Consider the following 25,024-nt stretch of genomic DNA (forward strand, 5'->3'; position numbering starts at 1 on the left):
ATCACAAAGCTTAATAGATTAAATAAACCCAGATCTTACTCCAATGAGGCAGACATTTGTACGGTCAAAATGAAAGAAAAAATTAGAACACTCCCTCCCCCCCAAAAAGGAATGCTGGCCATCCCTCTTCTCTGGAAAAAAGGGTGTATTTTCATATGGCATTCGCACAGTGATGGCTTTCAATTATGGGGGTTGTTAGACAATTAAACAGTGTCTAAAGTTAGCTATAACAGGTGACCATGACACAAAAATATGCCTCTACAAAGATAAATTGAAGCATTTACCATATTTAAGTTAGATGTTTCTTGCAACTTCTTAGGAAGACTAGTATGCATAACATTGTCCTCCAAACAGAGGCCAACATTTTATTTGTCTCCTAGATACCTACCACTAAGGGAGCAAGTCCTCTCAGGTTCTGTCTCTTCTTCTTTGTTTTTGAAGGAGTCTGCTTGTCAATCACATTGTGTGCTCCACCAATTTGATTCACCTGTCTATAAAATCCATCTGAAAGAAATCAATAACTTCCATGCCAACATGATCTTACCATCATTTTATTAAACAGACAGCAGCTTGGAAAACTTCCTAAGAAATGGTTGAGACTGACCTTTAAATATCATTAATGCATTCTGAAAACAAAAATTGTTAGTTACATATGATACTGATGAGATGAACACAATATAAAACAGGAGCATATGCTACAGAAATTTGCAGCAGTCAGTGTAACTTGGCCACTGAAGCTAAAACTGGTACAGCCAAACTGCCTTTGGAAATCACTGCCCTGCAGTCTTCAGCATGCATCCTGATTAGGAGCATTCAGCAGATTTCATCCAGAGCAGAACTGTACTCACAGGAAGGTTTCCAGTGTTTTTCCACTCTATTTCCTCATTTTCTATGAGGAAATTTTTCTTTTTCTTTTGTCCTGTACTCCTCACTTTATAAAACTCTGAATGCTTTACAAGCTTTGTCATAGAAGATAGTGAATTTTCTTTTTTTCCCCTGTACCTTCCACTTCCACCAGGTGCAGCCTCCCTTTTCCCTCACTTGCTGGGTCAAGAGCTAGAGAACCCAAGAGAGATGAAACTGCGAGACATATTCTGGCAGCACATGCCAGGAAACTGCTGGAGACAGACCAGGGAACCAAGAAGAAATTTAAGGGCATGACCTGGGAAGGAAAAGAAAGACCTTCTCCAGGAAACAGAAAGCGGAGCAGAAGGAGCCCTCCAGCTCACCCTGCGCTCAGCAGGTATTCCCACAATACATTCGATTGCTCCCAGGAGTCACAAGCTCCTCTGCTCCTGTGCTTTCTGCCCTCCTTCCTGCTCTGGCTAAAGACTTCCCAACTTCACTTCATCCCTCCAGATGGCTCTGCACTAATCACTATCACCCATCCAATCTATCTCAGTGATGTCCTACCCAAGGATATATTTTGTGCTCCTCACATCTCCTTACTGATATACAGTGTATTCTAAGGACACCATGCATGCGGCAAATCTGAAACTGTTACAAAGTGGCAAAAGCTTCAATCCAACAAGTACATTTGAGTATTACTTCTTACACAAGATACTAAGCCCTTCCAGTACATATCTGAAAGTTCAGTTACCTTTCTTGCTGCATCTGATATCCCAAACCATGATGTTTCCATCTCTGCCTCCAGTACAGAAGACAGCTGAGAGAGAAGGAGAGAGCTATTAGCATCCAAAAGCGTTAATTTAATTAACTGAATCCAATACAATGCCACATATGTGCCTCTGGCTCTTCTGCCCCCAAACTTGGGATGCCAATCCCAGGTATGCAGAATCAAGGTCTGATTTCTGTAACACTTTTTGACTGCTTTCCTTACTCTGCCTAGTCTTTCCTTACTACTACTGCAGAAAGAACTGCCTGTGAAAAGAGTATTTACATGCTAATGTATGTAAATAAGGACTAAATGATTCCAATATCATGTCTTAAACTTGTCCAAGATCAGAAATGTGCAGATATTAGCATCAGATCACCTGCTAGCATCTGACACCTAAGATCCTAATTTTACTGTAACTCTAACTTCCTCAAAGCCAAGACAAATTGTAAAAATACAGTATTATATAAATATATGCAAAAATATAATATCATAATATATTTTCCCCAGAAAACAGCAAAGCTTAACAGTGAACATGCCTTCTATCCCTAAAAGAAGTTCCAGCAAGTTAGTTTCACTTCATTGACTAGGTCACTGCTCAGAGTCTGCCGGTGCTATTTGTGACCATCGCTTTCTAAAGCTCTTTTTTTACTCTCATAAGTATTGATGTGTTAGGGAAAAAGAAGAGGGAAAAACAGAGGAGCAGGAAATATCAACATTTACCTTTCTCAAACTTAGAAAAAGCAACTGACTTGAGGCTACACTGGTGACCTTTGCATATGCCAAGAAGCTCCCCAGCTCTCACATCCCACACCTTGGCTGTTTGGTCTCCTGAAGCAGTGACCTTCRAAGGAAAGAATAAAAAGCTTTAGTCATTCTCTGCAGCAAGTTGCTAAAGTGATAAAAATAAAGTTAGATGGCAAAAGACTTCTTACAATCCTGTGTTCCTCTGGTACCCAGGCAAGGTCAAAGACAGCATTTGAGTGAGCCTGCCATTCTGACAAGAAAAAGAAAAGCCAAGATGAGGTCAGTGCATTGCACTGTGAAGATATTTTGCAGAATGCAAAAGAGCATCAGACACTGAAATCAGAAAATTTGTTACTTGTCAACAGCTTGCCTTAGGCATGAAAAACAGCACAGAACAATTCACTTAGTACTGCTTATCTAAGAACACGTTCACACCGCTGTAAACAACACTCATGAAAGGATATGAAAGGATGTCAGTACGGTCCATATTTATGTTTAAACAACTTAGGAGAAGCTTTCTCTTATTCCAGTACATCATGTACTTGTCATATCAAATGAAGATCATATTTTATATAATATTTACCCTTAAAGATTAGTTTGCTGCTAGATTGAGCTTCAGTATCATACAGTCTAACAAATCCTTCTTCATTTGCAACTGCCAGTACATGCTCCAAATTCGGGGCTGAAAGAAATTGAAATTTATTTGTGTATGAAGTAGATAATTCATGGCCATCCCTCCACCCTTGATCAAGGGCTGCAAACACTTTTAACAGAACAAATAGATTGAGGAGGAAATAAACAATATTTACACATTAGTTCACATTTTCAAAATGCAGAGATATTGTCAAACAACGTTTCTAGACATCCCATTCAGGAATTACTATATATGGGAGATCCAATGGCTCAAAGACTAGATTCTGAGAAAACAGCCTCTTTTGGTAGCTATGATAGTTCCCGTTTTACATCATTACTACCCGACTTCTACAACCCCCAGTGCTTTCTATGGGTCTGAGTTGGAAAAGCAGGAAGCAGCCTCGGAGAAAGGGATAAGCTCACACCAGTACTAGACTAGTTCTGCAAATGAAAGAGTTTTGACCTAAAGGCCAAAGACCTAAGTTTCCATGCTTACTTCATTCATCACATATTTATCATGGGGAAATACTACATGGACATCTATCATGGGGAAGCACTAATGGACATCTAGTGGCATACATCCTGCTCCTGGACTGCCACTCACTATCCTTCATCCTACTCTGGCTTTTATGTATTTTGCACAAAGCCTCGTTTTTCAAATCTTTAGCCTAGTACTGTCATAGCTCTATATCAAGAGGACAAACCTTGACATGGACAAAGAAATAGAAAGCCATTAAAATAAATGCTTTGTAGTTAGTCCTTTAGCTGAATGCTTTCTATTAGGATATATAGGAATTCCATGGCCCGATTTATATCACATCTACATGCAATTGCACTGTTATCAGCTCACTTCAATGGAAAAACACTTCATCTCATGAATTTCTGAAAAAAATTACAAGGTGTTTTGGCCTAGAAGTTTGTCTGTTATAACTGACCGCGTAATTAGTTTTGTCCTGGATGTAAGAAAGCACGTGTGAATGAATGAGGTAACAAGAAACCATGAAACCAAGTCATGAGAACTTTGGAAAAAAATGCTTACAGCACACGTGTGCGCCGTATCCCCAGCCCGGACCCTAAAAGGGCCTTTCGGAAGCAGCTTTACCTGCAGAAAAGGCGCAGCCGAAGGGAGGAACGGGCACCCCCACTTCCCCGTGGGACAGGTGGTCATCTTCCCGCCGGCACTGGTAGCTGTCCAGGAGGTGCTGCAGGGGGTACGGCGCGGCCTGACCTGCAGCGAGACAAAGARGCTGTAACTGTAACGGCACCGGCCTGGCCGCCGCGCAGGACGGGGCGGGTGCGGAGCGGGTGCGGGACTCACGGGGCGGCGCGGCCCAGGCGCGGCGGAGCAGCGAGCGGCACAGCATGGCCAACGCTCGGCGCGCGCCCCGTGGCGCCAACTCCCGCCACCCAACCGACCCGCCAAACGCGCCTCGCCCCCTCATTGGGCAGCCGGCGCCCGCCGCGCCCCGCCCGCCGCTCCTCATTGGGCGACGTGGAGGGGCGGCGCCGCGAGGCCGCTCCCACCCCTCCCCTCCGGCGGCTCACGGGGACGAAGCCGCCCGCCGGAGCCGCGGCTTGCGCAGCGCGGAGGTTGGGGCGCGCACGCGCAGTGGCGCGTCCGCAGCGCCGCGCGCTCCGTGTGGCGCCTGCGCCTGCTCACAAGTCGTGCGGCCATTGCTTTAGGCGCCTCCGGGCTGCGGCGGCGGGAGGGTGAGTGCGCATGCGCGGTGGCAGGGGCGGCTTGGGTACCTCGCGCTCCTGGCGGCCGGCTGGGGAGGCTGCGGGGGGGTCGCTATGGCTGCCAGCGCCAAGTCCTTCCTGGCCGATGCGGGCTACGGGGAGCAGGAGCTGGACGCTAACTCTGCCCTCATGGAGCTGGACAAAGGTACGGCCGGGGGTGGGGGGGGGTCGCCTTCTGGGAGCCGGCCCCGCCCAGCGGCGGGGGGCGGGGCGAGGACTGCGCGCGGGGCGGGGCTGCCTGCCGCGTGACGCCCGGCATGTGCGGCGGCCGTTGGGGCCGTTGGCGCCCGCCGGGCGGTCTCCTTCCTCCCCCCTGCGTTCGCTCCTCATTTCCTCTGGCCCCCCTCGAGGGCGAATCCTGGGAGCTTTCTTTTGTACCGCTTTACCTCCGGCGGGGGTGCGGGAATGACCCAGCGGGGGTGGAGGCGCTTCGGTGTCMGCAGTAATTACTGTTGTCTCACGCAGGCCTCAGATCTGGCAAACTCGGGGAGCAGTGCGAAGCTGTCGTTCGTTTTCCCAGGCTCTTCCAGAAATATCCCTTCCCTATTCTCATTAATTCTGCTTTCCTAAAGCTAGCTGATGTTTTCAGAGTTGGGTAAGTAGTATCAGTCAGTTCGTAATGCTTCAAATCTCTGGCCTGTAGTAATGTATTGTATCCTGGGGTCTTGCTGCATTGGAGTCTGGGCAGCTTTGGCGTTTCCCTGCTTGCTTGATAACAGCACAGTGATAGTTAGTCTCTAGAGGACTGGGCGCTCTTCGTTGAAGCTTACCTGCTCCATCCTTAGTGGCTTAAGTGGCTGTGAGTGATCAGAGACACTTATTTTTTCCTGCCACTTGTCCTGAACTGAGGATTCACCTCTTCACTTGCTAACTCTTAAGTTTAGTGATGCAAATCCTTCCCTATAGGCACCTTCCAAATCAGAAATAATAAATAAATGAACATTCAAGTCTGCAAATTGCTTTGTTATGATGTGAATAGCAAAGACCAATGTGTAGCTTTTTCAGGTGCCTGATGCCTAAATGATGCATGTGGCAAAAAATACATTTTTGCTATTTTAGAAAGTTTATTTTTAAATCATTTAATAAGGATTTATAAGGTGAAACCAAGAGGAAGGAAAAGGAATTCACTCACACCTATCAAAGGTGGTTAGACTTCATGTCTTAATCTTTGATGCACTTTTCTAGCAGAATTACATCTGTAAGCATGTACAACACAGTATCTGCGTCAGTGCATTTTCATTGGTGTCAACAGGTTAATTTCCCTGGAAGAGAGTTGGGCCTAAATTTGATGTTAACTGTACTGTAAAACAGAAGTAGTGTATTAATAGTCTCTTTTTAACTATATCAGCCTGATGAAAAATACTGTCTCTAAAGTTAGAGATATTGCCTTGTTTTAATTAACTCAAATATCTTTACTAATCATTTTGCTTACTTAAAGTGTGTTTTTTTTATTTTTGGGGTGGGTTTTTTTGGAATTTCTATTATAATACAGTCTAATAAAGATAAGCATGTGTTTTTTAATAGAAACAACTTCCTGAGGCTATGTGTGCTCAAAGTTACTCAGCAGAGTGAGAAGCACTTAGAGAAGATCCTAAATGTGGATGAGTTTGTGAAAAGAATTTTCTCAGTAATTCATAGCAATGATCCAGTTGCTCGGGCCATTACACTCCGGTATGTATTTATAACAGAGATTTCAAGTAAGCCAGGTTCATCTAGCTAGTTATCCTAGTCTAGAATAACTTAAATCTGCAATTACCATGAATGAAATGTAGGAGGTGTTTTCCACATTGAGCATAAAGATAAATGCAGCGACAACCATCTTAAAGGGAGTAAAAATAAATAAATAAAATAAGAATCTGTGACCAGAAGAACAAGATTATTAACAATTGATGATGGTGAGAATTGTGTGGATGGCTCCAGGCAAAACTGAATTCGCAACACTGAAGTTTTATATACTCAAAAAACGGAAGTGTTGTATGCATGAGATATCAGCTATATGCAACATACATTTGCATATGATGGAATTAGACAAGGATGAAAAGCAAAGTGCTTCATTATGTGTCAAAATAATTTTTGTTAACTTGTAAACAAAATTTATTTATGTGTACCTTGTTGCACTTGCACCTATTTTTCATGATCATTGTTCTGGATGTTTCCCGTTTGACAATTTCTGATCAAAAACTTCTAAGGAAGTGCCAATGTATTATCCGTTGCTTTGGCCTTCCTAGATTCAAATGAAAAATCTTCTTTTAAGCTCTCTCTAATGTCAATGACCTGTTGCCTTGGTGTCTGTCTTTGTAACACTGACCAACTTTATCATCTTAACTGCCTCTTGCAGCTCCCATGCAAGTGAATTCGAATGTGGAGAAAGCACTCTTCTCTCTCCCTTGCTTATTCTTTTCTTCTATCCATTCAGAACTGTTACTGATTTCAGTATTGAAAGATGGGAGGCACTAACAGAGGAGGGTTTTTTTGTTAGCTTGTACATACATTTCTTTCTTCTTTTGACATAATTATTTGAGTTTATGTTTTGATGTTCTACTGTCTCAGAAATACATGAGTCTAGTATATCTATAGCTTTTCTTAGTTTCCCTTCTGTATTCCAAGATAAAATTGTGCTTGCTGACTGGTGTGAAGGGCCACCTTGACAAACTGCCAGAAGCCTCAGGAATTTGCTCAGTTTGCAAATACGCTTGAATTGTTCATCAATTCACAAGATACATCAAGTGAAACACAGGTTAAAATAGTTGTTGGTTCAGCAGTATGAAAATCTTCAGTTGATCAGTTTTGTCCTCCTTGAGTAGTGTCAGTAAGGAGCATGTGAAAAGAAAAGTTGGCTAAAACAAAACTTTGTGTCTGGGTAGGAATTTTATTTCTAGATAGCTGTATATAAACATATAAGTCTTGGCTAAAATTGCCATCAGTTCAAATCCTGTATTCATTCTGATTTTAATTGGATTATACTTGACTCTACGTGCTTGAAAGATACTTCTGAGATATTCTTAATAAAAGTATAGGTGCTTTGATTTGTTCCTTTTTTTAGCAGTTACACAAAAGGGATTACACCATTACTAATATCTCGGATCAGCAAATTATCTTACAAACAAATGATGAAAGCTTGATATTTGTTTACTTGGTTATGGTAACACTCTGGAAACATTGCTTTCTTATAGTGGTTAACATTTCTGACCTTCTAGATGCTTGTCAGTTATTTACTTCTGCAGTCTTAGTGGGAAGAGGGATAGAAAGGTTGGAAACAGTTCTCTTAATGCTCTTTTATCCCCTAAAACTACCCAATTTATGATCTTAAATCCCATAACGTATACTTCATGTGTTTATGAAAACAGCCATTAATGCATTCTAGCATTAAATCTGTCATGCTGATATCAAAGCTTGAACTTAAAAGCATCTTAAAAATACTCAGTGTTCCCAGCACCATATTGCACTCTTAATTCTATAAGAATGCTTGGTGAGAAAACTTTTTCACTGTGCCCATTCAAGCTACAAAGTTATTGTACTAAAATATAATTGGTTTTATTAGACCACTAACAGAAGCCACATGCCAGTATTTGTTAATTTTAATTACATGCCTATTATTATCATTCACTTGTCTCTGTAATAGACATGAAAGAGCATTTATTTATATATGAACAGAGTCTTTTAACCAGTCCTTTTACATCCTTGGTTTCATCTTGCATTTCTTCATAGTCATTGTGCTTCCTGATTCTGCTGTGATTTATTTCTGTAGGATGTTAGGCAGCATGGCATCTATAATTCCAGAAAGGAAGAATGCACATCACAGTATTCGTCAGAGTTTGGATTCCCATGATAATGTGGAAGTTGAAGCTGCTATATTTGCCGCTGCTAACTTTTCCGCGCAATCAAAGTAAGATGTAAATTCTTCAGTTTTTCATATTACAGAGAATGGAAACTCCATGGATACTATCACTCATGAAACCCAGTATTTTCTTCTGTGGTGTTAGTGATGTCATTTGTAGCAAAGCATTTAATTATGTACAATAATAGTATTGTAGGAAATCTGAATTCAAATTTAATAGATTTTTTTTTTTTTAATCTGAAGTACTATTGAAAAGTTCACAAATACAGGAAGGGCAAGTGGAAGAGCAGACTTTAAGAATATCAAGGATTATTTTACAGAAATTATGTATTAGGCAATTAAATATATTGCTGTTTGTCATGTTGACGCATTTGAAAAAGCTCCCATTGTATCGCTTGATCGTGCCCACGTCCTGCGTTTCTAAAATACTTTAAGTCTTGGCAAATGYTCTTTGTAAAATTTTTTATTATTATTAAAAAGTAACATTTGGTCCATTTGATTTTCATTTCACTTGGTACTTTGTCTTTTCTCTGCAGGGATTTTGCCGCAGGAATATGTAATAAGATCAGTGAGATGATTCAAGGTATATATGTATGTTGAATGATAAAGGGAAAAGCTTTAATTTCTTTGAAAATTCTTCATTATCCATGTGTGGATATTACCAGAATACCTTGCCCTTATCCTCAAATGATTCCAGTTTTGAAATTAAATGAGCTATAACAAATAATCCAATGTCTGGTTCTTATATATGTCCTCTTTAAAATGTAATTTTTCAAAATACCTGGTTGGGAAAGAGTCAAAACATATCTATAGTATGGTGAATGAGCTTCTGTAAGTTCTCAGGTGGCTTCAGATGAGTTAATATGGATATTACCTGCAGTGTAGCAAAGAGCTGCCTTCCCAGGGAACTCTGAAAGCACTTGATACTGCTGTGGTTATGCTGCTAGCCAGCGTTAAGGTGTTATTTGAAACTAATTCAGGAGTCTGCACAATTTGCAGTCAACAATGATAGCAACACATATGTATGGTGTGTCTCAGTAACTGCCGAAAGCCAACACAAAGGGCTAACACTTTGGCTACATCTTCCTTCCATGTTACAGGTTTAGCCACACCTGTGGACTTGAAATTGAAGTTGATCCCTATTCTACAGCACATGCATCATGACGCTAGCCTGGCCTCCAGCTCCCGGCAGCTGCTTCAGCAGCTGGTAACATCATATCCTTCTACCAAGATGGTCATTGTTACTCTGCATACATTTACGCTGCTTGCTGCTTCCTCTTTAGTTGATATTCCTAAACAGGTAATTCTTCTTAAATGCATTCCTTCAACTTAAAGTACAAAACAAGTTTAAAAAAACATATCCTAGCTGATCTTGAAAATAAATCAAGATGGATGCGCTGGGCTGGTCACCCCTATATGTTATAGAGAAAGAGTACTCTAAAAACTGCTGCGTTCATATTTTGCTCTCTCTGATCTCATTTCCAGATAATCCCCTCAAACATCTGAAGGTTCCTTTATACCTTATAACCTGTCTTTCTTGGAAATCGGCTAGCATTTAGGAAAGGAAACACCCCTACTTCTTATGAAGACTTTTCATCTTGCCTGAAAAACCCAGGCTTCTTACTGCTGTGTACTCTCTTGGGCGGTGGGAGTGCCTTTCACCTTCCTTGCATGCAGGCAGATGAATATTTCAACAGTGTAGAGTGCGTTTAAAAATGTATTTCTTAAAGAACTCAGAGAAATTTGAATCTATTGCCTATAATTTAGGACTATAAATCAAGTTTTGAGAAAGTAGCAATGGAAAAATATAATGCTTTTATGTTTTGAATATGTGCTTCGTGGGCATGATTTATACGGTAAATCAGGACACTATTACACTTGTGATTCATCTAACTCATTCTTGTAAAGTAGTCAGGAAAATCTGTTGGCCTTTCTTCAGCCTTCCATAGTTCTACGAGATCGGTGTCTGTTACTGTTAGACTAATAGGATTGATCTGTCTGAAGCTTCTTCTTGGTATGAGCGATTTCTTTATTTCAAAGGGTGCTTTTGTTAGTATTGAACCTAAGCCAACTGAAACAACATTGAAATTCTTGATGTGCCTTTTTTTTTTTTTTTAATGGCAGTAAGCATTGTGCTTTAGGTTGTATTTGTGCAGCAGCCTATGCTGCTTTTAAGTGATGTAGTCAGAGTGGAGATGGAGAACAAAACCAAAGCTAACGTGTTCCTGATCTCTCATGTGTGCTTGCTGTTCCATCTCTGTAAATCTGCAGGAAATGAACACGGTAAAGGAGATGTTGTTAAGTATTATTTTAATCAAGATAAATTGTTCGTGTTGTTTTTGGCAGCTACTGAGGCATATACAATATGTCTGAGTTGCTATCAGTGTTGACTGCAGATTGTGTGAGCACCTAAGTTAGTTTCAAATGCCCTGAATACTTGCTAGTAGCATAATCAGGGCAGTATAAACTGTTTACACAGCTTCTTGGGAATGTTTTGTAGTGTATCTGTTAGTTAAAAGAGCTGAAACAGCTCTCAAGGTCTTTTAGGTACTGAGGGTGATACAGAGAAGAGTGCATGAACAAGAAGGAGAGTAGAATGATGACAATCAGCTGTTGGACTGTTTTCACTTGCCATGGAATAACAGCCTGAGTAGAGGCTTTGCCAGGTAGCAAGCAGTCTGACAGATCAAGCGTGGTAGTTTTGGCTGAGTATGCTCAAAATTCCTTCATGAGTGCTTCTGAAAAGACTTCGTTTTAGTAGCATCTCCTCCTCTTAAACAATGAATTTACCTTGTTATAGGTCCAGCTTTTGTTGCAGTACTTGAAGAATGACCCCAGGAAGGCTGTGAAGAGGCTTGCAATCCAGGACTTAAAGTTATTGGCCAATAAGACACCGCATACATGGAGTAGAGAAAATATTCAGGTTTATACATTTTTAAGCTAAATTTTAATGTAAAAATTTACAATGAGTTGTGGAATTCTTTTCTAAAAGAAGAACAGGTTGGGGAGGTTAAGGAGGGAACAATATGCATCTCCATATCCTTAAGTTACTCTGTCAAGCAGAGTAGCCAGATATTACTGAACATTTGAGAAATATTATAACTGAAAAAAGGCACATCTAATGTAGTAGGCATGTTTACAGTAAGAAAATAATTTTTCTATCTGACAAGCTCATCTAAGATAGTAGGCATCAGAGCTGAATATTCTCATTCATTTTACAATATTGAGCATGTGTTAATGCTCTCTTGCAACACTGAGAGTGTCTGTAAGGGATTTGCAAAGTTATGTCATCTGGAAAGCTGTACTGAAAAGGACAAATGTAATTTTGACTTTGTCTCTGAGAACTATTTTCTCATATTCAGTAGTATCTTTGTGACTCTGTGGGACCACAGAAGATAGGGCAGGATACTCAATAGGCCTTTAGTAGACTGGAGAACTGTCTTAAAAGCTTTTGCAACATTTGATCAATGAGACCTGATCTCTTTTTTTTCTTTTTTTTTTTTTCTTTTTTTGACATTATTTTTAATCAATAAATAACTTACTGGGTATTTGCTAGCGTACAAGACCCACTGTCACTTTTCTGCAAGCCATGTCTTCAGTCTACTAAAACTGATGCTTCAAGTAATGATTTTTAACTTATTCATTCAGTACTGTATAGTATTTTCTGTGGCAAGAATTTGATTCTCAAAACTTCTCATGGGCAAATGCAACTAAACCTTTATATAGAGATAGCTTTTGGGGCCTCCTTCCCTCCATATCTTCTCCCTTCTTCTGATCTTTAGGCACTCTGTGAATCTGCTCTTCACACTCCTTATGACAGCTTGAAACTGGGCATGCTGTCTGTTCTTTCCACATTATCAGGGACCATTGCCATTAAACAGTACTTCAGCAGTGCTCCAGGTAAGAAAACTATATGAAGTTATTACCTTTAGCATTTTTTTCTGATGGTTTGGCTACCTGCTAATAATTTAATTTAAACACTTTATGACTTTTTACTTATGTCATAAAGTATTTTTGAATTCAAGAACACTAGCTGAGAGTTGGACCATGTTCATTGTGAACCAGCTTGAAATGGTATTATGTATACTGAAGAATAGTCATGGTCTCAGATTCTGTTCCTGATTTTTTGGGGAGGGTGGAGGGAGGTAATTTGCTATGTGAAAGTTTTGTTTACCTTTGAGTTTTCAGCTTTTGTTTATGAAATGAGGAAATTTAATGCCTCTCAAATGGCAAACGTGTATTTCTACTTAAGGTGCTTTGAAACCATGGATGTGCATGATTTTTTTTAGTATGAATAAATGGAGCAATGTAGCATGGAGGCTTTACGGTATGAGAGTGGGCTGCTGTGTTACCCTGGCACAGTGAAGCTGTGTGACACTTTTGTGGGAATGACCTGCCTCAGTGCCAGGTGAACCTTCTGCCTTGTGACTGTATTCTGGAGAAGTAAAGTAGACRTTTTGAAATCCTTCTTCTTACGTTCTTAAGATGGTGATAAAACTGTTTTTTGTTTTTGTTTTGGGTTTTTTGTTTGTTTGGAAAGCCAGACTGCCTTAATGAGTATGATGAGCCCAACTATATGGGCTGCAGAAATGAAGAAAACTAGTACATTCTCTTCAGTCATTCTGGCACGTCTTAATAATTAATATGTTCACTAGCTTTATTTAATCAGATATAATCCTTCTTAAGACCTCCAAGTCCCAGAAATATTGGCCTTTAGACTTGAATATGCTTTCTCATGTCTACCTTGTATAGAGTTGGCTGCTCAGGAAAGGAGGGAAAGCCTTCATATATGTAGAAGATAAGCATGCGTGTGTGTGGCTGTGTGTGTGTTAGAGGATAGGATGAAGATATAGGAAATAAAAAAACTAAACCAAGTTGGTGTAGATTTTGTGCAGAATTGTGCTTGAAAAGATTTTGTGCTATTATTGACTGTGCTGTTTCCTGTCCTGTTTGTCTTGTCCTTATTTAGGAACAGCTGCTACAACTGCAAGATCATTTGATTTAGTAAAACTAGCACAAGAGTGCTGTTACCATAATAACCGTGGCATTGCAGCTCATGGAGTGAGAATTTTGACCAATATATCAGCCTCTTGTCAGGAAAAAGGTAACTAAAAGCAAAAACAGTGGAATGTGGTCATTACGGTCAGGCTTATGCACTTACCACATATTAACTAGTCTTACACGCAAACTCATCCTGTGCTAGCATGATCCTTCCATAGAATAGGGGGAATGGGGACTGTAGTCTACTAGAAAATGTTCTCTAGGATTTCATGAATGATTGTGAAGATTCCATCATCTTCTAATTTAGAGAAAATTAATGGGCATAGTAGAACTCTGCTAAATAAATGCTTGTCTTACCTTTGCTGTAGACTAGTGCCTTGCCTTTGAGAACTTTTGGCACAAAATCTGTTGAAGAGTAATGTGTCATTTAGAAGTCTCAGCCCAGGGTTTTATGCACACCCTAAAAATGTCACAGTTGGCATGACGGCAGAATAGTTGTGAGAGATGGAATGTCAGAATTGATTCTAAACAAAATAAGGTAAACTAGAAGTGCTAGGAAGTGTCTGTCATCACTGCAGCACCAGTGCAAGCATTACATCGAGTAAGATTAGAAACTATAAAAATGAGCTTACTTGATCTGTTTCTTTTCATTAGATCTCCTGCCTTTGGAGCAAGATGCAGTTTTTGGATTAGAGTCTCTTCTTGTTCTTTGTAGTCAAGATGACAGTCCAGGAGCTCAAGCAACCTTAAAGGTGACAGTAATGCTGTCTTTCATTGGCACAGCTTGAAGTTAAAGTAACAGCTTATATAGCAGAAAGAACACTACACCAACTCCTCTTTGGTGGAAGCATAGTGTACTGTCACGAGAGAAATCAAGATTAAGATTATTCTGTTCTCTGCTAGTAATATGAGTTCAGAGTGGCAGAGGAACTGAGCACAGCTGTAATACAACTCCGCTCAGGAGTTGTAGAGTAAGTTGATTGTTGTAGGAAGAAAAGAGAGAATGCTTCCAGTTAGAAAAACAGTTGTAGTAAAACATGGACTTGAAAATGAGATGGAGCTGGTTTTGGAAGCCTAAGAGAATCTTGGGAAGAACCTCATTTTTGCAGATGGGGACACAATGTACATGAATACAATGCTTTTAAGAACTGTTATTGTTTCATTTTACTCCATAAGCTGTTAACAGTAATGTTATCTGGTTATTTACATGTAAAGGCTAATATGAGAAAGAAGAGTATTGTCTCCTGAGTTGGTGATATGTTCTTGTGCTGTGAGCTCAGAGACAGGGGCCTGAGCTCTTAGAAGATCTCATCTTTTGTACAGTACATGGTTCTGAAAATACCATCTCCTGTATATTTCTGTAATCGTACTTTCGGTTAGGTGTCTCTGGGTTTTTTGTTTTGTTTTAAGTAGACCTTATGTTTATTGTATCTGTTGGTGTATGTGAATTACAGATTACATTAACTTGTATGGTGAAGTTGGTCAAGTGCCGTCCCCACCTGAGCCAGTCAGTGGTTGAATCCCTGTTGACCCAGTTGCACAGTGCCCAGGATGCTGCTAGGATTCTCATGTGCCACTGTTTAGCAGCTATTGCCATGCAGCTGCCTGTCTTAGCAGATGGGATGCTGGGAGACCTAATGGACCTCTACAAAGTCATTGGACGATCTGCCACAGATAAAAAACAGGAACTCTTGGTAAGACCTCCTTGTTCTGTCGAATTGCCCTTAAAGGATAAAGTCCGTGGAAACTACTGTACATGCCTCTTATTTAAAAAGGCAGTTAAGCTGTTTGTGTGCGTGTTGATGTGTCAGACTATAGCCTTATTTTCAGCCTTGCTTTAACTTTTAATTATGTATGCTAATGTTCAACATCAAAATCTCATAGCTCATATAGATGAACTATGCAATATATTCCATCAGATTTTCCAGCAGATGGCACTGTTTAGACAAACCTAACTATTGAAATTTTTGGGGTATTCTGAAGAAATAATCCTTCTAGAAAACCAAAATGGCAGTTAACTATCTCAATTTATGTATAGTCCCCCATGACTTTTAATATAGTGTAATAAATATGCTCTTATGTCTATTTGAGAATGAATTTGAATTTTAAGAAAGAAATGATAAGTTTATTGTTAATTCAGTTTGGAACGTTCAGAAATACCAGTTAAGGGCAGCAGTAAAGATTCTTTAAATGAAAGTCAGACTTTAATCTACAAGAAATACTTGAGTTGCCATAAATATTTAAAAGATATGATTAAGAAAACTTTTTTCAGTTAAAATATACATTTAGTCTTCTATAAAGTTTTAAGACCAAAATCAAGCAGATTATTTTTGATAGTTTAGGAAACAGGTATTTTTTTTCCTTCTTGAATTACAACCTTCTTCCTTACCCCTCCGCTCTTCATTAGGTCTCTCTTGCCACAGTGATATTTGTTTCCAGTCAGAAAGCTTTATCTTCAGAAATCAAAACTGTTATCAAACAGCAGCTTGAGAATGCTTCTAATGGATGGACAGCCTACAGGATAGCCAGGCAGGCTTCCAGAATGGTAAGTGAAAGTACCTGGTGCACAGCGGTTTGGTGTGGTGAAAGGAAGCCTAGTGATTTCTTTGAACTGAAAGAAGTAAGAAAAATGGCAAGGCTCAGAGGGAGGAAACCAATGGGGAAAGAAATATATCATTTTCTGTCTTAATTCCTTGGAGTGCTGATTTAGATAAATGCCATTCAGGGCAGTCATCCCATTAGGGTGGCTTCTCTAGCCATTTGTCTTTTTGAAATATTTGAGAAGGAAGAAAGTAATGACCCATACTTTTTTTGAACGTGTGCCTAATCTGTTTTGACTGACTGCTCTTTGGGAGGTGATACAGGCCCTCCTGCTATGAGCTTCTCTTTCTTCAATGTGAAGAAAGGAAGTAAAAGATACTGTTCTTCTTTTCCCTCCAGTAAAGTTGCAGCTGGTGTTGGAATTATGTAGGTATTATAGCACAGGATGCTGGGGTAGTTTTAGACAGAGAAAGTACACGTTGCAGAGGGGAGATCAGAGCATAGCACTATGTTGGTAACTCCAACAGAGCTCCTGCTTTTAAGCTCTGGGCTGATTTAATAGTTTCCAACCCAATGTTACTGTGAAGATGCTTTCATCTATGTCCTGTGTTTTCAGCAAAAATAAATGCAGACTTCTAGATTTGTTTTTCACCTTGTTGGCCTGTGTTGTGTACATAATTATACAGGCTGCTATGTCTACRGCATAAGCCTCTGTGCTTTTACTTATTTCTAGGGCTGCTGCTGTCAAATGATTGGAAGAAGTTTTACTGTTTCTATTTTTAAAGTGAAGAGTAGTTCTGGAGGTGTTACTGTTCTCTTATTTGTATGCGTTACTTATAAACCCACAGCCTTCTTTCTTGTCCCATTTCCCAAACCTTCATGTCATTACAGGGCAACCACGACATGGCCAGAGAACTGTATCAAAGCCTGCTGACTCAGGTGGCTTCAGAACACTTTTACTTCTGGCTGAACAGTTTGAAGGAGTTCTCCCATGCAGAGCAGTGTTTGACAGGTTTGCAAGAGGACAACTATAGTTCAGCACTTTCTTGCATTGCTGAAGCTTTAAAATCCTATCACAAGGGAATAGCATCACTGACGGTTAGCATAGATCTTCTACTTTGATTCTGTATACTGTAGCAGAGCTGTTCAGTTTCTGTTCTTAAAACTCTCAAAAACTTTTGAAGTTTGTCTGGCATCTGCTGGACTTCTTGAAAGGATTACAGGGAAAAGCTGGTTGTAACCCACAGCATCTTCAGAAAGAAGATCCTGTAGCTAAGATACTTAAGTGTGACTTGCTAGATCTTTTTGGGGTTTTTTTTGAATTTTCCCCTCACTTCTTTCATTATTCAAATCACGTCTGGTATTTGCCAGAATTTTTTTTTTTTTTAATTACATTACTTAAATTTTTCCACCCATTGTCTTGGCTGGGTAAGTGTTGTTGTAATCACTAGATTTTGTCTAAACAAAATTTTGGAAATTTGTCTAAACTGCCTGCTAGTTTCTTGAGATGTGGAGAAGGATTGACTTGTACTCCCTCCTCCTACTGAATTGGCATTGCCTTATATTTGACAATATGATCCTAAGGAATCCTAACCAATATAAGGCAATGCCAATTCAGTAGGAGGAGGGAGGACAAGTCAGTCTCTTCAAGTCAGCAGATTTCAGATGGTACCTTCTTTAAGCAAATGGTTTCTCCTTATCTAAAGTTGTGAAAATAGCTAGAGGGTTTGGGGAGGGGGGTGTGTCTTTTGAATGAAGCTGCTTACTTTTTTTTGCCATTACCAGCACTGTCATTGTCAAGACAGTTCAGATATTAGTGTTTGTTATTAAACTGCCCTGAATCATCAGGAAGGACATGAACTTCATGCCTTTGTCCTTTGAGAGAAAACTCCATCATTCCTGAAGTATTTGTCTTTAATTTGTTGGCTGAGTGAATAAGGCTTTTAATTCACCATTTCAGGATTTCCCTAACATCTAAAAGACTGGGGGGAGGGGAAACCCGTCTAATTAAGTGTTAATATTTAATACAGGCAGAAAAAATAATTTGCTTAAATAGGTCATTCTGTGATTCAGTAATTTAATTAGCCTTTTCCTAGACTTTTTTTTTTTCTCCTGTTGAAGTATTACTGTCCTCATCTCCTATGCTGACTTCACATCCTGTGCATTGCATAGGTATTGCCCCCAGAAAAGCACTTCCCTATGGGCTGTTATGGTCTAGAGAAGTAAGTACAGATTTCAAGGGCCAGAGAAGACAAAACCGGGTTTTACTGCAGACTGTTGCTGACTCGTTGCATCACTCTGGATAAATTCCTAACGTTGTTTGTCTTGGCTGTAAAAGGAGACACGCTTGCATCTACAGAACTCGACATTTCAAAGAGAAGCAAGGTGTCTTAAGGGGTGCGTGATAACGCTTAAAGGCTTCTGCCTTCTCCCCTTTCACCGTCAGCTTTCCTGGTGCTGTTTCACTGTAGAGCATGACTCAGCACTGTAGGTACTGCAGAGCCCAGCCTGCACTGCAGACTCTTAGCACATGTGACAAAGCCTATGTAGTTACCCACTCTGAAGCTGGAAATACTGCGCAATACTGGTAATCTGCAGCTGTTCATTCAGCCCAGCTTAGCAGTGATGAAATATGCAGACAGTATCTCATCTGGTCAAAGTCACTCAGTTTCTTTTTGGTATACATCCTTCTTGCATTGCTTTATGCAAAGTTCTCTTTTGTGTGAGTTACGCCACTTGAAAAAAGTTGCATTACTTTACAGAAGAGAGGTTGGATGTGGGGGGAGGGGAGGTGTGTTGTAAAGTGTATCAGCCACAGTTTCCATCTGTCTCACTGAGTGCTTCTTTGTGTAGTTATCAAAGGTTTTGAGATAGGGCCTACTCTTTTCTGGCCCAGAACTTGCATCTCACTGGAAGTTTTATGCTTATTTTTCACTATAGGTAATCTAGAGAAGACACAGAACTTGAACAGAGCATTAAGTAGCACTCACTCTAAATATGCTGATAACAGTGGTGTTACTTAAAGAACTTAATTAAGCTGAAGAACTTTTTCTGTGGTTTTCACAAAAAGTACAGTAGTTCATTTATTGTCCATGGCTGTATAGGTAGAAGATAATGTAAACTGCAGTATTAATGAAGCAAACTTGTATTTCTATTTACAAGAATTCATTCCAATTTGTGCTACTAAAAATGTCTGGATTTTCTGATCGAAAGTACTGGTTCTTTATTCTCTATAAAAGCATGCAGTCTCTGCAGAGCAATTACAGTACAATGAGGTCCATTCCACAGAGGATTTTTGAAAGCACCCTTCCAGAATAAACTCTTGAACAATTTCCATTTAAAATGTTGTGGGTATTTTTTTTATTATTATTTTTTTAATGCCCTCGGAGAATGGAAAGCAAAGTGATAAGAGGGGCTGAATGGCTCAAGTGATGAAATAGTCTCATTTCTTAGGTTGAAATCTAGCTCAGTAGTTTAATTAAAATGGTTGTAGTTGGCTGATGTTTCCTCACTTTAGTCAATAGCAGGGTAGTTCTCAGATGACATGTGAAGTTTTGAGATACACTTGTTTGCTTTCCTGCCAGTAAAAAACTGGCTCTTGATAAGGTTTTGGAGAGGGATCATAACTTCTTGCCTCCAGAAGTGGCCTTTCCTGATGAGGAATGAGAATCATGTGCATAAGTATATCGTGCATAAGTATATCATGCATCCATTCTGTGAGTAAGAGAAGGTCCCAGTAGGGTTGGCTTTTCTGGGAGGAGGGAGGGAGGTTTTCAAAATGTGTCAGTATATGAAAAATAAGTAATTAATTTTGGCTTGACTAGTGTTTGCCCCCTCCTGGCTGTCTTAAGCTGTCACAGATGCTTATGCAAGTCAGATAAGCTCTTAGGGAACACAGTTATTTAGAAATTACAGTTCTGTAAAATAGCAGCATGTCTTCCCTCTTGGCATTCCGTTATTTAATATTCTCAGTTGTCACTGACCTGTCTCTGCCATCATTAAACGCAAGGTTCATTGCCTTTGTAATGTTCCTGTCTACTTCACAGTTCCAGGAAAATCAAAGGTTTTCATTCCTTATACTTGATGCAGGTTACTTCAGCCAATTCTTTCTCTTCCGGCTGATAGAGAGAATCACTTCTTCAGTCCTTGTATTTCTGTCTGTCCAGCGATTCAGTATGCTCTTTCATGCTAAGGAATGTCTGGACTACTGTCATTTGAAGCCTGATGACTTGGCCTTGGAAAAAGAGGAAATAGGTGCCCTAATTGTATTGTAGCAACTTGAGCGACATTTGTTTTAAGGCTGATGCACTTGAAATACAGTTTAGTAATTACCCAAACTTCTGTGTCCTTTGTATTGAGTATGATTTTAATGGAGCAAATCTGCTAGCTGTTTTTTTGGTTTTTGTTTTTTTGTTTTAAAAAGGCTTTTAGAATTAAAGAATTCTGTTGTTTGATGAGACGGTTCAGTGATGTTGCAAAATTATTTTGCCATGTTTGCTTTTGACCTCTGTTACAGACATTCCTATTACTGTGTTTCAGGCTGCCAGTACACCACTTAATCCTTTGAGCTTTCAGTGTGGGTTTGTGAAACTCAGGATTGACCTCCTGCAAGCTTTTTCTCAACTCATTTGTACCTGCAACAGCCTAAAAACAAGTCCACCACCAGCTATTGCCACAACAATTGCTATGACATCAGGAAATGATCTCCAAAGGTGTGGGCGCATCTCTAACCAGGCATGTATTCATTGTTCCACTTTCTTGTGCAGTTTTGTTTTGACTCTGACATACCTGCTGAGAAGCAAAATTCATCTCTGACAAAAGAAGTGAAAAGTGGCAGTAAAGTGTTTTGCTAAATAGTAGGCCTTGTTTTTTCCATTGTGGCTATAAAAATACCTATCTGCAGCAGACCTTGTTTTGAGGTTGTGTGTATGGGCGTGTTTTTCCACGTATTCATGCACACACAGTTTCTAAGGATATGCATGTAGCAACCTGCTTAGAACACTCAGACTTGTAGCAAAACCTTTCCATCTTGCTTTGGAACACCTCAGGTACTGAAGAAAATGCACTTAAAGATCATGCTGCAATATTTTTTTGGTGAGTGTTGACAGCTGACTTGGTACAGTATGGAATACCAAGGCAGTCTGCTCCTGAAATGCATGTAACCTGCAAGAAGGAATCRCAGGCAGTCTTTGAAAGACAGAGCAGTTAGATTCACTGGGGGCAGGGTGAGGAGGAAGGAGTGAGTTAAACCCCCAAAGGGTGTATTTGTGTTTTGATATAGGAAAAATATCTGTTTAGAGCATGTATAATTCTGTGTCACTCTGCACTTTGTGTGAAGAGGTAGGAATTATAGATATTCTGCCACAATATATTGTCTTACTCCCCCAGTGTGGTATGTTATAGCATAGTTGGGGGCAGGGGGAAAAGGTGGCTTATTTGTTTCTTGACTAGTAACGTTGTCTCTGTAGATGAAACTCTCAATGGAGGAATTCCGAAACTTGGCTACACGTTATGGAGATCTGTATCAGTCATCTTTTGACGCAGACTCAGCAACTCTAAGGAATGTAGAATTGTATCCTTTTAAAAGCTCAGAATTTGCCTACTTCCCTCTTCCTTCTTGTGCAGGCCAAATGAAGCTTAACCATCCTGTTTTCTATGAAGGCAGACACAAAGTAATACTGAAGCAATTAATAACGTAAAAATCAGATACGAACTGCTTAAAACATATTTGAAAATAAGTATTGCTGTGCTATTATTTCAAATTACTTTCTGAACAAGTTAGGACTCAAAACTTCCAATAGCATAAAGTTTGGGATTCTTGTAGTTCTTGTCCTATACTTACTAAAGGAATAGTGATTGTAGGATTACTTCATGAAAACTAGAGAACCAAAGAAAACTATCAGTAATGAAATATGATATCTCCTGTTTTAGGTACCAAGTTTGTAAGTCTTTTAAATCTTTAATATTAATATCAGACAACAGCAGAGCTGCCTGTTGATTTCACATGCGATAGAAGCCCTGATCTTGGATCCAGAATCTGCAAGGTAGGTTTGGTACTTAACTTTCTGCTCCTTTGCTTTTTATTCATTCCCAAATCCTTGGGGCTTCAAGCCTGGGAATTCAGAAAATGTCTCAAGGGACCCTTGCGATTCTACTCTGGGCAGGCTTGAGCACCTGTGCTGAGGCTGGCAGGGTAGGGACTGTCTTTTAGGTTCTGCTCTTTATACTCATTGTGCTCTTGGGAGAGATATAGTGGACTTGTCTTAAATACAGATTTGCATCAAAATAAAAAGCAACTATCTAATCTCCTCTATTAAGAGATTAGAAAATTTTATTTATTACTATTTATTTATCTGTTGCTATTTTAATTTGTGTCATTCTGTGTTAACTGTCATATGCACTGTTTGGCACTCTCGAGTGCACATTGGTTTCCTTCAGAGTCCTGGGAATTTCTCTCTTAGATTAATTTAAACTTCTAATATAAATCCATCCCCTTTAGTTACAATAACTTATGCCCCCTAACAAAAATTGCTTTGAAGCAACTGAGTTGAATCAGTCTCTGAAACTTCCAGGTTGAGATTAAATGGAAGATAATGTGGCTAAACATCTCTTTAAATGTCCAGTTATGTAACTGTGAATAAAAGTGGACATCCCAAGAGACTCTGCCCTACTCGTTATGAATTAAGAATCATCTAGAAGGTGTATTAACCACTGCTGTAAAAAGTATGAAGCTGTGGATCTTCAAAAAGTTGGGTGTCTAGGAGGTGAATTTTTTTCAAAGCACCTGATTGTGAGCCAGGAAATCTGAATTTTATTGCTGCCTCTAACTGGTATTCTCATATTTCCTTGAGTTATGAGACTTTTTAAAGCATTATAAACACTTCAGACTTAAATAAAAGCTAGGGCAATTGAGCATGCTCAATCTCAGTCCTGTAACTGCTTCAAGTGCAAGAGAGCAGGACAGAAAGTGGTGAATAAGCTATAGTAAAGAAGGGTTTAAATGTAAAGAGCAAGTCTTGTAGTGGAAAAATAGAGAAACAGAGTAAACGGTTTAAAAAGCAGAGTTATTTCTTAGTGGAACTAAAGTTGTAATAGAGGATGGTCGTCTTGGGCATGTTTGAGAGTGAACATCTCTGACTAGGTTGAGGGGAGTATGCTGGGCACAATACATTTATTTTATTTTCTAGTTTCCAAGAATATAGTTCAAATGGAACAGCGCATGTTGAGAGTGAATATGAAAGAAGAATGATGTCTGTATTTAACCATGTACTGGAAGAAGTGGAATCCCTCAACAGGAAATATGCTCCTGTGTCTTACTTGGCAAGTAACAGCTTTTAAATGTGTAAATGAAGGTTCCCCATACTGACCACCTCCATATATCCATTGTGGTCAAGAAACCAAAGACCACATTTCAGTTAATTGACATAACCTGTTAATAGCACAAGTGATCTCTAAGGAGACTTTAATAGTTATTAAAAAAAAAAATGCTACAAAATCTGTAACCTTACTGGTCTGATGAAAAGTAATGTTTTAGAAATCCTGACACTAAGAATATAGCAAATGCTGATAGAGGTCAAAATACCTGAAAGTAATATCAAGCCTCTGTCAGATCTCTCACCACACTCGCATTCAATAGCTGTGAAGCATATTCTGTTAGTTTKTGCTGTTGTTACAGAGGAGTTCTACCCCTGCAACATACAGTGCTGGAGAGTCCAGCACTAGACTAGCTTCAGTTTCTGAGCTGTTGACAGTGTGGTGTTCTGTGAGTATAGTATTTCTCTTATCAATACAGGTCATCAGACAACACAATGTAAAGTGTACTGAATGCAAACAGTAAGCTGATAATGTTCTCCTTTTACAATGCTAGTATGATGTCTTCTTTTACTGTCAGTGAACATCATAAAGCTGAAGACCATGCTGATGGAAACAGGGTAGTTCATATGTCATGGGTAGCATCTATTTGCCCTATTTCTAAATTCAGCAGTCCTTACCAATTTCAAATTGTGTAGAAAAATGAGTTAAGTAAAATGTAGCTAAGGTAAACCCTATAAATTTAGCGTCACAGGTTCCGTACCAGTGCAGCTCCTTGACTTCAATAGTGTTGACTTTGTTCACCTGAGCAAGGAGGGTATGCTGCAGTAGGGGAAGGAAGAGTAGACAAAAGGCTAAAAATTAAATTATTGTAAGCTGTGGTAGATGCCAGTCTTGTTCACTGTTTTTTTTGTTTGTTTGTTTGGGGTTTTGGGGGGTTTTTGTTTGTTTGATTTTGGTGTGGGTGTTTTTTGTGGTTTGTGGGGGGAGAATAATGTGGGAGGGCCTAGCAATACTGTGCTGGTGACTTCAACAACATACTAGACTAAAGCAGGAATGATTTGGGCTTTTCTTTTCCATCACCTCCTTGTTCTTTGCAGAGCGGAATACTTTTTTTCTTAAAGGGTAGAAAATAAACAGAGAGGCTTAATGTAGTCTCTCTCATCATAGTGGCTGTTATCCTTTGACTATGTATTTCCAGTCTTTCAGTGGAAATTACTGCAGTTTTAGTACTTTAAGAGCATGTCTTTTCTTTGTGCTATAAAAGATTTCTCATTTGGTTTGGCTCCATTTATTACAGCATACAGCTTGTCTATGCAGTGCTGTCATTGCCTTGTTGAAGGTACCCCTTTCATTTCAAAGGTACTTTTTTCAAAAACTGCAGTCTACAAGCATTAAGGTAAGTACTGCTCAAATGTGGTTTAAAAATTCCATTCATAGAATCTTTACTTCATAAGGAAAGGTTGATATAGCCTTACTAAAGGCACAGAGATTCGGCATTTTTAGTAAAGGCACTTAACTGCAAATAGCACTTGGGTTTGCCTGTTTGGATCAGCTAGAATAATATGTACATAAGATTATTAAGAACTATTAGTCTG

At 39.5% G+C, this 25,024-nt stretch overlaps 2 protein-coding genes across 4 annotated transcripts in view; one reads left to right on the forward strand and one right to left on the reverse strand.

The window, feature by feature from the left end:
- Nucleotides 1-4,825, reverse strand: part of DTL (denticleless E3 ubiquitin protein ligase homolog) — a 27,576-nt gene extending 22,751 nt beyond the window's left edge. The window contains exons 1-6 of one of the 3 annotated variants that reach the window (XM_026072276.1): nucleotides 4,098-4,217; nucleotides 2,946-3,044; nucleotides 2,551-2,612; nucleotides 2,339-2,459; nucleotides 1,601-1,666; nucleotides 389-504 (exon numbers count right to left, since the gene is read on the reverse strand). In XM_026072276.1, coding sequence (XP_025928061.1) covers nucleotides 389-504; nucleotides 1,601-1,631 — 147 coding nt within the window. In that variant the 5' untranslated portion in view covers nucleotides 1,632-1,666; nucleotides 2,339-2,459; nucleotides 2,551-2,612; nucleotides 2,946-3,044; nucleotides 4,098-4,217. Of the gene's footprint in view, nucleotides 1-388; nucleotides 505-1,600; nucleotides 1,667-2,338; nucleotides 2,460-2,550; nucleotides 2,613-2,945; nucleotides 3,045-4,097; nucleotides 4,224-4,744 lie in introns of those variants that run through there. The other 2 variants (XM_026072275.1, XM_026072277.1) reach the window with 2 other exon arrangements.
- The window catches only part of INTS7 (integrator complex subunit 7), a 24,208-nt gene continuing 3,929 nt past the window's right edge, over nucleotides 4,746-25,024 (forward strand). The window contains exons 1-18 of the mRNA XM_026072273.1: nucleotides 4,746-4,880; nucleotides 5,201-5,330; nucleotides 6,260-6,406; nucleotides 8,484-8,621; nucleotides 9,110-9,156; nucleotides 9,674-9,873; nucleotides 11,374-11,496; nucleotides 12,356-12,473; nucleotides 13,543-13,677; nucleotides 14,229-14,326; nucleotides 15,029-15,268; nucleotides 15,982-16,119; nucleotides 17,007-17,213; nucleotides 20,655-20,849; nucleotides 21,584-21,687; nucleotides 22,091-22,159; nucleotides 23,303-23,435; nucleotides 24,727-24,825. Of these exons, the coding sequence (XP_025928058.1) occupies nucleotides 4,790-4,880; nucleotides 5,201-5,330; nucleotides 6,260-6,406; nucleotides 8,484-8,621; nucleotides 9,110-9,156; nucleotides 9,674-9,873; nucleotides 11,374-11,496; nucleotides 12,356-12,473; nucleotides 13,543-13,677; nucleotides 14,229-14,326; nucleotides 15,029-15,268; nucleotides 15,982-16,119; nucleotides 17,007-17,213; nucleotides 20,655-20,849; nucleotides 21,584-21,687; nucleotides 22,091-22,159; nucleotides 23,303-23,435; nucleotides 24,727-24,825 (2,412 nt within the window). The 5' untranslated portion in view covers nucleotides 4,746-4,789. The remainder of the gene's footprint in view (nucleotides 4,881-5,200; nucleotides 5,331-6,259; nucleotides 6,407-8,483; nucleotides 8,622-9,109; nucleotides 9,157-9,673; nucleotides 9,874-11,373; nucleotides 11,497-12,355; nucleotides 12,474-13,542; nucleotides 13,678-14,228; nucleotides 14,327-15,028; nucleotides 15,269-15,981; nucleotides 16,120-17,006; nucleotides 17,214-20,654; nucleotides 20,850-21,583; nucleotides 21,688-22,090; nucleotides 22,160-23,302; nucleotides 23,436-24,726; nucleotides 24,826-25,024) is intronic.

This window comes from Apteryx rowi, unplaced genomic scaffold, assembly GCF_003343035.1.
Source record: "Apteryx rowi isolate R43461 unplaced genomic scaffold, aptRow1 scaffold_34, whole genome shotgun sequence".
NCBI lineage: Eukaryota > Metazoa > Chordata > Aves > Apterygiformes > Apterygidae > Apteryx > Apteryx rowi.